At 28.6% G+C, this 13,476-nt stretch overlaps 2 protein-coding genes across 2 annotated transcripts in view; one reads left to right on the top strand and one right to left on the bottom strand.

Moving 5' to 3' along the window:
• LOC111620173 (lamin-B receptor-like) overlaps window positions 1-3,953 on the top strand; it is a 45,969-nt gene extending 42,016 nt beyond the window's left edge. Inside the window, exon 13 of the mRNA XM_023362057.1 lies at window positions 3,690-3,953. Coding sequence (XP_023217825.1) covers window positions 3,690-3,724 — 35 coding nt within the window. The 3' untranslated portion in view covers window positions 3,725-3,953. The remainder of the gene's footprint in view (window positions 1-3,689) is intronic.
• A 6,502-nt stretch (window positions 3,954-10,455) lies between these two features.
• LOC111620174 (ras-related protein Rab-4B) overlaps window positions 10,456-13,476 on the bottom strand; it is a 56,938-nt gene continuing 53,917 nt past the window's right edge. Inside the window, exon 7 of the mRNA XM_023362059.1 lies at window positions 10,456-10,890. Within this exon, the coding sequence (XP_023217827.1) occupies window positions 10,784-10,890 (107 nt within the window). The 3' untranslated portion in view covers window positions 10,456-10,783. The remainder of the gene's footprint in view (window positions 10,891-13,476) is intronic.

Raw genomic sequence — 13,476 nt, 5'->3', positions numbered from 1 at the left:
AAAAATAAATAAAGTCATTAATTCTTGTAAAAGGATCGCCATGCGGTAGGTAAAGGGAGATGCGGACTCTTTACCTACCACATGGCGATCCTTTTACAAGAATTAATGACTTTATTTATTTTTATTTTTGTTAAGGGACATTTTTTCGGATTAATTTAAAATATTCTTGAAATTATTCATCATCATTGTTGCCAATAAGTTATTTAGCTACAAATACTATCTGATTAAATGGGAAGTTTTTTGCATTTTTTGGAAAAAGGTCAAGATGACTTTAAAAAAAAAATAAAAATGATTTATTTATTCAAAAATGTAATTAACCTCATTTATAATTACCTTCTTTTTATATTCCACAAGTTTATTGCTTCTGACAAAACAAAGATTGTATATTACATTTAACTTCAAAACTTCTAAATTTTTTTATGATTAAACAATTTTGTAATATCAAAACAAGTGAAAATTGGAATGCTAAGTGAGGGGATTAGGATGAATGATCTAAAATTTTTAGTTAATTTGTTTTATTTTTTATTGCATCATCAAACTGATGTGAGGGCAGAGAAAGAGGATTCTACTCTTGGTTGACTAGAAGTCAGTGTTTTTGTTTTAATACATTTGTTTATTCAATGTAATTGCTGACATTAGAATTTATAATTTTATTAGGCTCTAAAAGCTAGTAAATTAGGCTATTTGTATCACATTATTCACAAAGCAGTAATTTTTAGAATGCAGTGTTCTTTTTGGAGTTGGAATCACAGATTGCCCTTGCTTGCAACATTGTTCTTTTTTCAAATATTGTTTTTACTGTTTTCATTGCAGTAATATTGTTCCAAAACTCATAAAATGTAACATGACATACATGCATATTAGGTATCTACATATGTTCTGAGTTTTGCTTATCCAAATAAGATGTTAAAAATAAAATGCAAAATAAGCTTTTAATGATACTTTGCTATTACACATTAACTGTAATGTCTTAAATATCACAATAGCTCTAATTGAATCACACTGCTGATGTGTATAGTGATTTCCACTGAAAAAAGTTTTTCTTTTCAACTATATAACTTCTGGATGATGACATATACTTCAAATAAATGAAGTCCTAATTTTAGTATCATTTGATCACTATGCAATCTTAAAACAATCTTAATATTAAATTGCCATCTTCATAAAATATGCAGAAAAAAGTGAATTATTAGAATTTTGATTTTATATTTATTATCTAAGCGTTATAAATATATTTTTTAAATAGCCAAATTCTTATCACTTTTAGTATGTTGAATTTTACATAATTTTTAGCAGATAATATCATAACTTATGTAAGTTATGATAAATAAACAACTACTGTCAGTTGTTGGCATATGACAGATATTCATTTATTTATTTATTTTCAAAATTCATCTTTAATAGTCTTAACTAATATCTTCACATGGATATATTCTTTTTATTTGGATCTATTCAGAAAATCATTAACTAATCTACTAAATGTTTGAGATGATTAAATAGTATATACTGAAAAGCTAATTACATGCCAGTAATTCAAATAATAAAGCTATTTATTTACAAATAGCTGATAAAATAAACTTATCATTAAGGGAAATTTAGGAAATAAATTGTTTCGTAAGTTTTAAAATGTTACTTTGTTTATAAAATAATAAACATTACAAATTTTCTACAGTAAAAATATATTTTGTTAAAACATTATTTTTATTTTGTAATATATCATAAATTGCAACTTAAATTGATCTCTAGATTTTCAACTAAGAATTGTAATATAGGCTTATAATCACATATAAGTCAATCTCCAAATATATAATAGGCAGGAAGTGAAATGTGGACACAGTATGTGGTATTTCTATCAGAAATGAAATCAATTTATAATGATTTTAGTCTTTCATCTATTCTTATTGGTTATAAACTATGATTTAAAAACATTCTGTACTAAAAAACAAAATGTGATCCAAAATTATATTCAATTATAGACCATTTGAGTATTAATAAATTTTAAAAAATTATCAAAAGTATTAAATACTAAAATTCCTGAGGTTTTTAAGGAAATTATACTACCTTTCAAATTTAACAAATCAACTTAATATTGACATGCTGTGTTTATGAAGCTGTTATTTAGAGAAGATATTAACAGTGTAATAAAATCAATAGACAAAATACAATGGGTGATTGGTTAATGAACATAATCCTTTCCAAGACTGTTTGTTAAATGATTATCGATTTATCATAGGTTTTTATGGGAATTTGATTAATTTGTTCTGGAGACCCCAGAAAATAAATGATATATACTTTCTTACTATGTTTATTTATATGTAATAATAAAAATACATATATACACAATTTTGCATTTTTATCAATCATGTTTTTTTCTGTTTGTGGGGGTTAAAGAATCTGTCTAATGTAGATTGCTTTTCTCTCTTCAGGATTTTTCAGAAGTAATTAATACCATTATAATTGTAGAGATCCCCAAGCCTATTAACCTCAACCTGGTTTGGAAAAATCTTGAATAAAATCTTTAATTATGAACAAAAATTATACCAAAGATTATATTTACCATTTTAACTGTCAACCATGCCATTCTAAGACCATTGTTCTGACATCCTCCCACTTCTTCAAAAGATCGTTAATAGCTGGTGTCAGCATTGGTCCTCTTTTGACTTCCTCTTTTTCAGAAGAAAACATATCTAGATGAGTTTCTTGGCATTCTTCTTCATCAGATCCGTTTCAGGTTCTATTATGAGCTCTTTAATGTTTTTTATTATTTCTCAGATGTGATTTTTGTTGCTCCTTTAGCTGCTTGAGTCTTCTTGATTATACTGTATCTTTCTTAGATAAGATTGAACTGCAACCTACTGTAGACCTGTTCAAGCCATACTGCCCAGCAACATCAGACATCTGCCCACTCTCTACCTTTGCTATTATACTCTCACCTTTTGAAAATAAAAACTGATGAAAAACTTAATGATCAGTCTCACGAATACTATAAAAAATTGTTTTTGTAGAAAAATAAAAGGCTGGAATTACCAGGGAGAGTTTCAAAGTTCAGAGGAATACTATCTGATCAGTATATACCAGGTTGAGCATTGATGTCAACGTCTCCTGCACTCCGAAAAGTTTCAAATTGTTGCCTGAAAACAAGGGATGACCAATCTGTATTCATTATTTTATGTTGCACATTACAAATATAAAAATCTTTTGTGAAACTATTCATTATCTCATTTTTTCATTAACTGATCACCCACTGTACTTTAAAAATTTTGTAAAAAATAATTACTTTCTTAAAACTTAGATATTTATAAAATACAAAAATATTTTTAATATTTTGTACATCTCTCTCTTTACATATAATTATAAGTACATATTCTAAAGTTGTACATTAATTTCTACTTTTTATATTGTGCAATAATTTTAACAAATTATTGTTGAAAATTAGATAAAATTCATATTAAGTTAACTTAAGACTTTATTTTAGTTCATCTGATGAATTTCTATATAATTTTCAAACCAAAACATTTTTATATAATGAATTAAAATCAATAAAATGAATAAAATCTTTAATTATGAACAAAAATACAAAAATTATACCAAAGATTATTTACCATTTTAACTGTCAATTTAAATAGAAGTAAATGCAATGGATTTCAAACATATTTTCTTTTAATTTCATTTTTTTTTTTTTATTCCAGTCTACCTCAGATTCAAATTCAAGATAAATGATTAGAATTTTGTTTTTATTTATATTGAAATTTAAAAAATAAATTTTTGTGTCATTATTTCCAAAGTATGTTTTTAAACTGTTATATGAAAATCTTGCTTTCAAGCAACAATTTATTTTTTAAACATTTTTCTTATCATCCTTAATCATATGGGATTGTACAGATAATCAGAAAATTGCATCTAAAAACATTTTATCTCAGAGAAATCATAAATTTAAAATTTTAATTTTACCAAAATAATAATAAAATAAATTATAGTTGTCATTGAAATGATATATTTCAAAAAGTTATTTTTAGCATATCAGGAATAAAAATTTAATCTGTTATATGCACATAAAAAGTGCAAAAAGTAATAATTATTTAAAAAGTTATTACTTCTATTTATATTTAGAATTAAACAATGATTGATTAATGCAAATATATAAATTGTTACAAATTAAAATTTGAGAAATTCATATAAACATTTGAATATATCATACATCAAATTGAGATTATTTTAAAAATAGAAATTTTAACAAATTTCATAAAGATAATGCTCATCTGAAAGTACAAAATATTTTGCCAAAAAAAAAATTGTATTATGCTATTCTAAGCCAAATTATAAAAACAAAATATGCCATTTAAGAAAATTTTAAGCATTTGCTTATTTATAATTTGAATCATACATATGTGTATATGTATATATATATGTGTGTATGTGTATTTTTAGTGAGATTATTTTCACAAGTAAAATTTATCAGTAATGTGTCATTCTTGTCCAGAAAATGTATCTGATGATATGTATACCTTAAATGTTTTAATAATATCTTAAATGACAAATGCAATACCATGTTTTATCAATTACTTATTATATTTAATATCTTAAAATGTGTACAAGTCTTGTTATTGATTAAATCATGTGAATAAAACTGCTCTAAGCAGTGTAAAAGTAAATATTCTTAATGGTAGATCTTTTTATTTTTTGTTTTTTAATTATTGTATATTTGGAAAATTCCAAACTGAAAACCAAAGTACTTTAATATTTTCAAGTGAATTATTTATTTCATAATTATCTTTAGAATTACAGAAGAAAATTTGATAAAATTGAGTAGATAACTTAGACCACCCAACAAATCATAAAATGTAATACTTAAAATAATTTTTGTTGTACAAATGCTCAATACCAAAGTTCCGTTTTCATTACTTTGTGTGATTTGTATTTTGATTTCAAAAATAAATTTTTGTACTGATAATGTGTGATCATTCATTTTAAATGTATTTTCATTTATAATTAAGAAAATTAGTTAAACTCTTTGGAGCCCATGGCAAATTGCTGCAAAATGTTTATAATGTCTTGTTTAAAACATTGTACATAGGTAGTGCAGAAGTGCATTTCAGTATTCCCTATTCATAGCATATGTCACTACCTATATGTCAAGTGGTCTTTCTGTTTCTAACCATTTAGTTGTTTAAGCATTGAATTAGGTGGCATCATATCTGCGGTGTACTTGCCACTATGTGCCTTGTGATGTTAAGTATAATTTGCATTTACTTTTTTATTTTTTAATGTATTTGAAAAATTAGCTTACTTTTTGCATACCTATTGCTTATATATCTTTATTTAACAATCACAAAGGTTTCAATAAATTCTTAGGCTTATATTAGTTTGAGAATATACTAAACAGCTTATGGGATGCCTATTCTTTAATGAATGTTTCTAGCTCTCATACAGCTTTGACCCAGGATGAGTTGAATGGAGCTTTAGAACAAGTTATGAGGGAATCGATAGAAGAAAGAGAAGAGCCAGAAGAGAATGATTGACACTGAAATTGTATCAGAAGAGTGATTACAGAAGATAATCTTCACATTCTGAACAGTTGGCTGATGAGAAGCTAGGCATTAGAGCTAGTTGATGTAGATTCGAACCTTCAGCATTTAGTTTAGTTTTTTTATGTGTAACATTATTCTTTTACAGTATCATTGGCATTGAAATGATATGATATTTCAAAAAGTTATTTTTAGCAAATGAGAGGAATAATAATATTCCTCTCATTTAAGCTTATAAAACAAGAGATTAAAACTTATGATGTCATTTCCTGTTTACTGAAAACAAGCCTCTAGATTTAACTCTGTTGTTAAATAAAATTTTCTTCATATTTTCAGATGTTGTGAGATTTGAAGTGTAACAAACATGAGGAAATTGTCCATAATATTAACAATTAATTTAATTAAAAAAAAAATAATAATAAAACACTGCGACTATGCTACCGTTTTCATATCACTTGTCTTTTTTGTCTATGTGCAGTAACAAGCTTATTCGCTTGTTAGTAGTTTGTAAAATATGTGAAAATAAAAGTTTCATTTTGACATAAAATAGTTAAATTTACAGTGGCTTGTTTTTACTAAACAGGAAATGATGTCACAATTTTTAATCTTGTTTTAAAAAGCTTTAAACATAGTAATAATAATGCTTATGATGCAGTAAAATAATAATGTTACTCATAAACTAAACTAAAACTCCAAAGATTCAAACCTGCATTGTCTAGCTCTGGTACCTAGCGTCTTATTCACTCAGTTATCACCACTCTGGGACATGAAACTTCCAAGCATATGCTAAATACTAAATTTTCAGAAACCCAATTTTTGGAAACGTATGATAATTGGGTCCTATTATCTGGACAAGGAACTGCTTGTGTTTAAGGCTACATGCTCGCCAAGTTTCGTTCAAATCAGAGACCTAAACGTCTGGCCCTCCCCTTGTTAGCATTTTTTAATAACTTTTTAATGAATAATTCTGAATAACACATTTGATCACAATGTTCAAATTCCTAGATGCTGGCTGTACATCACTATCATCAGAATTGAAGCAAAAGGTTACATTTAGATATGTCCAAGACCTTTTTTTTTAACTGGAGATGCTTTGCTTCAGTCTAACCACCTTTTTAAGAAAAGAATATGTAAAGAATGCTACTTATTAATAAAGACACAATCTTAAATAAAGTTAATAATTATAAAAACAAAATATGCCATTTAAGAAAATTTTAAGCATTTGCTTATTTATAATTTGAATCATACATATGTGTATATGTATATATATATGTGTGTATGTGTATTTTTAGTGAGATTATTTTCACAAGTAAAATTTATCAGTAATGTGTCATTCTTGTCCAGAAAATGTATCTGATGATATGTATACCTTAAATGTTTTAATAATATCTTAAATGACAAATGCAATACCATGTTTTATCAATTACTTATTATATTTAATATCTTAAAATGTGTACAAGTCTTGTTATTGATTAAATCATGTGAATAAAACTGCTCTAAGCAGTGTAAAAGTAAATATTCTTAATGGTAGATCTTTTTATTTTTTGTTTTTTAATTATTGTATATTTGGAAAATTCCAAACTGAAAACCAAAGTACTTTAATATTTTCAAGTGAATTATTTATTTCATAATTATCTTTAGAATTACAGAAGAAAATTTGATAAAATTGAGTAGATAACTTAGACCACCCAACAAATCATAAAATGTAATACTTAAAATAATTTTTGTTGTACAAATGCTCAATACCAAAGTTCCGTTTTCATTACTTTGTGTGATTTGTATTTTGATTTCAAAAATAAATTTTTGTACTGATAATGTGTGATCATTCATTTTAAATGTATTTTCATTTATAATTAAGAAAATTAGTTAAACTCTTTGGAGCCCATGGCAAATTGCTGCAAAGTGTTTATAATGTCTTGTTTAAAACATTGTACATAGGTAGTGCAGAAGTGCATTTCAGTATTCCCTATTCATAGCATATGTCACTACCTATATGTCAAGTGGTCTTTCTGTTTCTAACCATTTAGTTGTTTAAGCATTGAATTAGGTGGCATCATATCTGCGGTGTACTTGCCACTATGTGCCTTGTGATGTTAAGTATAATTTGCATTTACTTTTTTATTTTTTAATGTATTTGAAAAATTAGCTTACTTTTTGCATACCTATTGCTTATATATCTTTATTTAACAATCACAAAGGTTTCAATAAATTCTTAGGCTTATATTAGTTTGAGAATATACTAAACAGCTTATGGGATGCATATTCTTTAATGAATGTTTCTAGCTCTCATACAGCTTTGACCCAGGATGAGTTGAATGGAGCTTTAGAACAAGTTATGAGGGAATCGATAGAAGAAAGAGAAGAGCCAGAAGAGAATGATTGACACTGAAATTGTATCAGAAGAGTGATTACAGAAGATAATCTTCACATTCTGAACAGTTGGCTGATGAGAAGCTAGGCATTAGAGCTAGTTGATGTAGATTCGAACCTTCAGCATTTAGTTTAGTTTTTTTATGTGTAACATTATTCTTTTACAGTATCATTGGCATTGAAATGATATGATATTTCAAAAAGTTATTTTTAGCAAATGAGAGGAATAATAATATTCCTCTCATTTAAGCTTATAAAACAAGAGATTAAAACTTATGATGTCATTTCCTGTTTACTGAAAACAAGCCTCTAGATTTAACTCTGTTGTTAAATAAAATTTTCTTCATATTTTCAGATGTTGTGAGATTTGAAGTGTAACAAACATGAGGAAATTGTCCATAATATTAACAATTAATTTAATTAAAAAAAAAATAATAATAAAACACTGCGACTATGCTACCGTTTTCATATCACTTGTCTTTTTTGTCTATGTGCAGTAACAAGCTTATTCGCTTGTTAGTAGTTTGTAAAATATGTGAAAATAAAAGTTTCATTTTGACATAAAATAGTTAAATTTACAGTGGCTTGTTTTTACTAAACAGGAAATGATGTCACAATTTTTAATCTTGTTTTAAAAAGCTTTAAACATAGTAATAATAATGCTTATGATGCAGTAAAATAATAATGTTACTCATAAACTAAACTAAAACTCCAAAGATTCAAACCTGCATTGTCTAGCTCTGGTACCTAGCGTCTTATTCACTCAGTTATCACCACTCTGGGACATGAAACTTCCAAGCATATGCTAAATACTAAATTTTCAGAAACCCAATTTTTGGAAACGTATGATAATTGGGTCCTATTATCTGGACAAGGAACTGCTTGTGTTTAAGGCTACATGCTCGCCAAGTTTCGTTCAAATCAGAGACCTAAACGTCTGGCCCTCCCCTTGTTAGCATTTTTTAATAACTTTTTAATGAATAATTCTGAATAACACATTTGATCACAATGTTCAAATTCCTAGATGCTGGCTGTACATCACTATCATCAGAATTGAAGCAAAAGGTTACATTTAGATATGTCCAAGACCTTTTTTTTTAACTGGAGATGCTTTGCTTCAGTCTAACCACCTTTTTAAGAAAAGAATATGTAAAGAATGCTACTTATTAATAAAGACACAATCTTAAATAAAGTTAATAAATAATTCTTAAATAAAAATCAAGTCTAAAAATAAATTTAAAGGGGGTAGGAACTACTGTGTAACCGTTTCTCCAGGCCCAGGTAAACTCCCAATCCTGTCTTTGAATCTTTCTTTCACTTGAGACGTTTAAGGGAAAAAGTCTGTTCTATCACCCCAAGCACATCTAATAATAACAGATAATAATAATAAACTGAAACATTTCATAGGTAGTGTAATATGCAAGATTCCATATTATTGTTATTGCCATATTGTATTATACATATATACAGTATGGCAATATTATACATATTGTATATTTTTCCTGCTAATTTAACATCAGCTCTCATGTTGAAACATTCCTCCTGTAATTATCATCATCAATCTTTCTAAGATTGAATGCAATTTATATCTATCAAATTAATAATTTAAATAATTATTTTCATATAATGTTAATTTAATTAATATAAAATTTTAAATAATTTCTCTTACACTTTATTTATTTTTTTTTTTTAATTAAAAGACTTTATATACACAAGATTTTTTTTAACATTCAAGTGACATTTGTATACATTGTACATAATTTCACACAAAGCAGAAACATATTTGCTTGTGTAGGATTATAATTGACTGCCAAAAGAGGCAGAAGTTTAAACACTTTCATCCATAATCCATATACAGACTAGTTAGACAAGTTTATCATTTTAAAAACTAATGAATAATCACAAAAGTTTGCAAGGCATTTTGACTGTATATTTCGGATAGGAAACAAAAATATAAAAGTAAATTATATTTTAAACTGTATATACATAATTATTTTACACAAAAATATGAGGAAGAAAATTTTCATTTGTGCATATGTTTCAAGATTTATTAATGATGCCAAAAGCATGTTATTGCAAATATCCAAATAAGTTATAATCACAACCATTCATTTTTTCTTGCCACTTAGGTCAAAAATAAACCACAACTGTCTTAAACCAATGATTGAATTATTGTGGTGATTAATTTTGTAGCTTCATACATATATTAATGCTTCTCAAATTTGCTACCCACAGCATAAATTTATAATTTTTTAAATTCATGTTTTGTAATGCCCAAAGTTAACTAAACACATAACATCTTTTTTAATATATTTAAAATATTGAAAAGTTTATTCATAAGTATGTTATGAATAAATTTTCAATTTAATTTGTTGTAGTTTGTCAAAGTATTGTGTTTGGAGGATGGGATATAAATTAAAGCAAATATGATAAATGTTTTTAACAGTCAGTTAAGCTTATTTTTTTAATTGAATTTTAGTTAATATTTATAATAAACGATTTATAATCTTCAATATTTTGTTTAAAAAGATAGTTTATATTGTCAATTGAAGTACTTCTCTTTATGAATCTATTGACTGCTGATCTCATATCAAGCATCTTGAGAGAACATTCAATTACTCAGTTTTAATAAATTCTAAGCAAAATCAAAATGAGATGTATTTTAGAGTCCATATATCTTTTATCAAGATTCTCATGATGGAAAAATAATTATTTCTGTGCAATTACAAAATTTATGATCTTTAAACATAATATTACACTTAGGAAAACAGAGGAAAGACAAAACTGAATAGTTCCATTAGAAATAATCACAAAATGAGATTTATTGACTAAAAAGGAGATAAGCACAAGAAATGTCTAATGTGCTGGCAGACATTTTTCTTAAATTTTTAACAGGCACATTCTGGTCGTCGTTGCTGTTGCTGTCTGTTAAGCCTCCTCAAGGATGCATCACCATATTGGATTCCAGATCCAATTCTTTCAGGATCTAATTCACCTGAAATATAAGAAACAATATAAAACAGAGTTCTGCATATCAGCATATTTTACACAATGTAATATTCTATTAAAATGATGCCTTAAATGAAATTTTGAGAAGAATCTTATTATTATAGAATGCAATACAAATTTTCTAAGCTATGTTTATTTTGAAATATGAAGAATTTACAGGTTAATATCAAAATTTAAATTGCCAGTCCACTGAGAGCATATATAGTAATCCTGATACTTCTTCCATGACTGAGATACCATGGAAGTCTTCTCACAAGCTATCCAATACCATCTGTAATTTAACTTGGATTTTGTCAATAGTCTTGAAGGGGTGCTCTTTCAACTTCATTTTCAGGAACAAGGCAAAGTCACGGGATAGGTGAGTAGGAAAGGTGTGGAACAACAACCATCCTGTTTTCAAAAACTGTCATCTTCAAAGAGGTGCAAAGAGAGCACATTGTTGTGAACTGAGGCACAACTGCAACTGACTGTTGTGCCTCTAAAGCATCTCAAAACATGACAGTCAATTCTGACTTTTACTTCAAATGCTAGGAGGAGCAAATTTTTCGTGAACAATGTCCTAATGTCAAAAAAACCGTGATCATGCATTTCTGACCTACCATGTCCATTTTGCAAAGCTCAATGCATATGTCAAGATGTTGCTGCTTTTGTTCATCTATCAAAAGATGGGGGCACAAACTCTCTGCAGCAATGTGATGTATGTTCAGATTGTATACGAGAATCTCTTGTCAGGCTCCATAACTTATTCTAATCATTCTACAGTCCTATGGATCAGTTGAAAATGTTGAAAAAATTCACCTACTGTTTTGCTGGTGGTTGGCCGCTTGGAACACTCATCACCTTGAACTGACACTTGATGAGTCTTGAAACATGCATGCCACTCAAAAACCTGCATTTGACCTAACAAATGTTCACTGAAAGCCTGATGAAGCATTTTGAGGATCTCAGTAGCAGATTTCCCAAACTTCACATGGAACTTGATATGTCTGACAGATTCATGCAGCTATCAATTGCAGAACCATCTTTGCACTACTTTACAAAATTATGCATAATGAGTCAGCAGATTTGGAAGCTATGACCTTGACCTTGCATTTCTGTTGCAATGGTAAAGTAACATCAGCTACAATCCAGAAACTTTCTGATACCACCTTGTAATTTAAGATGAATAAAATTTTTACACGAATGCAAATTAATATACACTCCTCAAAAGTGAAATTGAACACCACAAAGGAATGCATGTAGCCACCTGCAAATTACAGGACTGGTAGAGGTGACAGAGATATGCAAATAAGTTTGCATATGCTCAGTACTCAATTTTGGGTTAAATAGACCAGCAGCTGGCCTGGGTCTTTAATGCTACCAGCGATAGTTCACAGCAGCTCAACTTTTGAAGAAGCATAGGAAAATGGTTTCACAGATGACGAGCTGAATACCACCAATTAATAGCTGGAGAATGGGACTGTCCTGGAGCTGCACAATCTTGGTTTGTCGATGTGCACAGTTGCCACACGTTTTGGGCACATGAGTATAATCCAATGATGTGTGACATAATGGACATCTGTGAACATGCTAAAGAGGGAGTGAATTACACCAGTGCATGACATAGTGCGCAGACTGTCAGACTCGTGATATAGCCTGTTGGGATCTGTTCACCCATGACATATTACATCCGAAGCCACCTGTCACCGTCAACAGGTGCATATCCGTTCATGCAGCCTATTGAGAATGGTTCAGATCAAGTTGAGCTGTATGCACAGCAACCAGTAACAGAAGTGCCATTAACCACTCAACACAGAACGGCATGCCTGGCTTGGTATTGTTGTCATTGCAACTGGATCACTGAATGGTATCAGGTATTATTTATGAATGAAACTGACTTCTGCCTGTGGAGGAATGATGGCATGGACAGATGTGGGAGTATCCTGGGGAATGCTAGCCCTTTTGCTGAGCATCACACTGGCCCCACACTGGGCATCATGTTCAATCAGTGGACAGTCCTGGTGCACATTTCTGGTACACTGACAGTGGACGAGCAAGTCACATGAATTGTGGGGTTTGTGGTTTGGCCACTGGTGCACCCAACACCCAATTGCATGTTGCATGGTAAACTCTCACCAATATTAAAAGGAGTTAAAGACAGTATAAAAACTAAAAATTTAATTTCTATTTAAATAGTATGTAAATTTATAAATTTAATCTATGCACAGCATTTATAAAGAAATAGCAAACATTTATATAGTCCAATAAGAAAAAAAATGGCTATGACTTATTAAACTACAGTAGAGCGTCGGTTATCTGAAGGTTGGTTATCCGAAGGAATTCCAGTCGACAAATTTTAATTTTTGCCAGTGCTGTGGCGCTGTAATCTTTGGCTATGTCTTCGGCTACTCAAATATTTTACATTTTTGATACTAAATTAACTTCTGAAGTATAATTTTTTATTGTTTATATTTTTCAATATATTTATTTTGTTTGTACGAAATAAAAAAATAATTTTTAACAATACAATAGTCTTCGTTAGGCTTAACATCGACGAAAATTCAACGCGAAGCGACACGCAACGGAGAAAAAT

The sequence above is a fragment of the Centruroides sculpturatus genome, unplaced genomic scaffold (genome assembly GCF_000671375.1).
Source record: "Centruroides sculpturatus isolate CEXI.00-Female unplaced genomic scaffold, Cexi_2.0 scaffold202, whole genome shotgun sequence".
NCBI classification, from domain to species: Eukaryota; Metazoa; Arthropoda; class Arachnida; order Scorpiones; family Buthidae; genus Centruroides; species Centruroides sculpturatus.
Note: the sequence above shows the minus strand (reverse complement) of the source record. Positions and strands in the feature narration are given on the sequence as shown.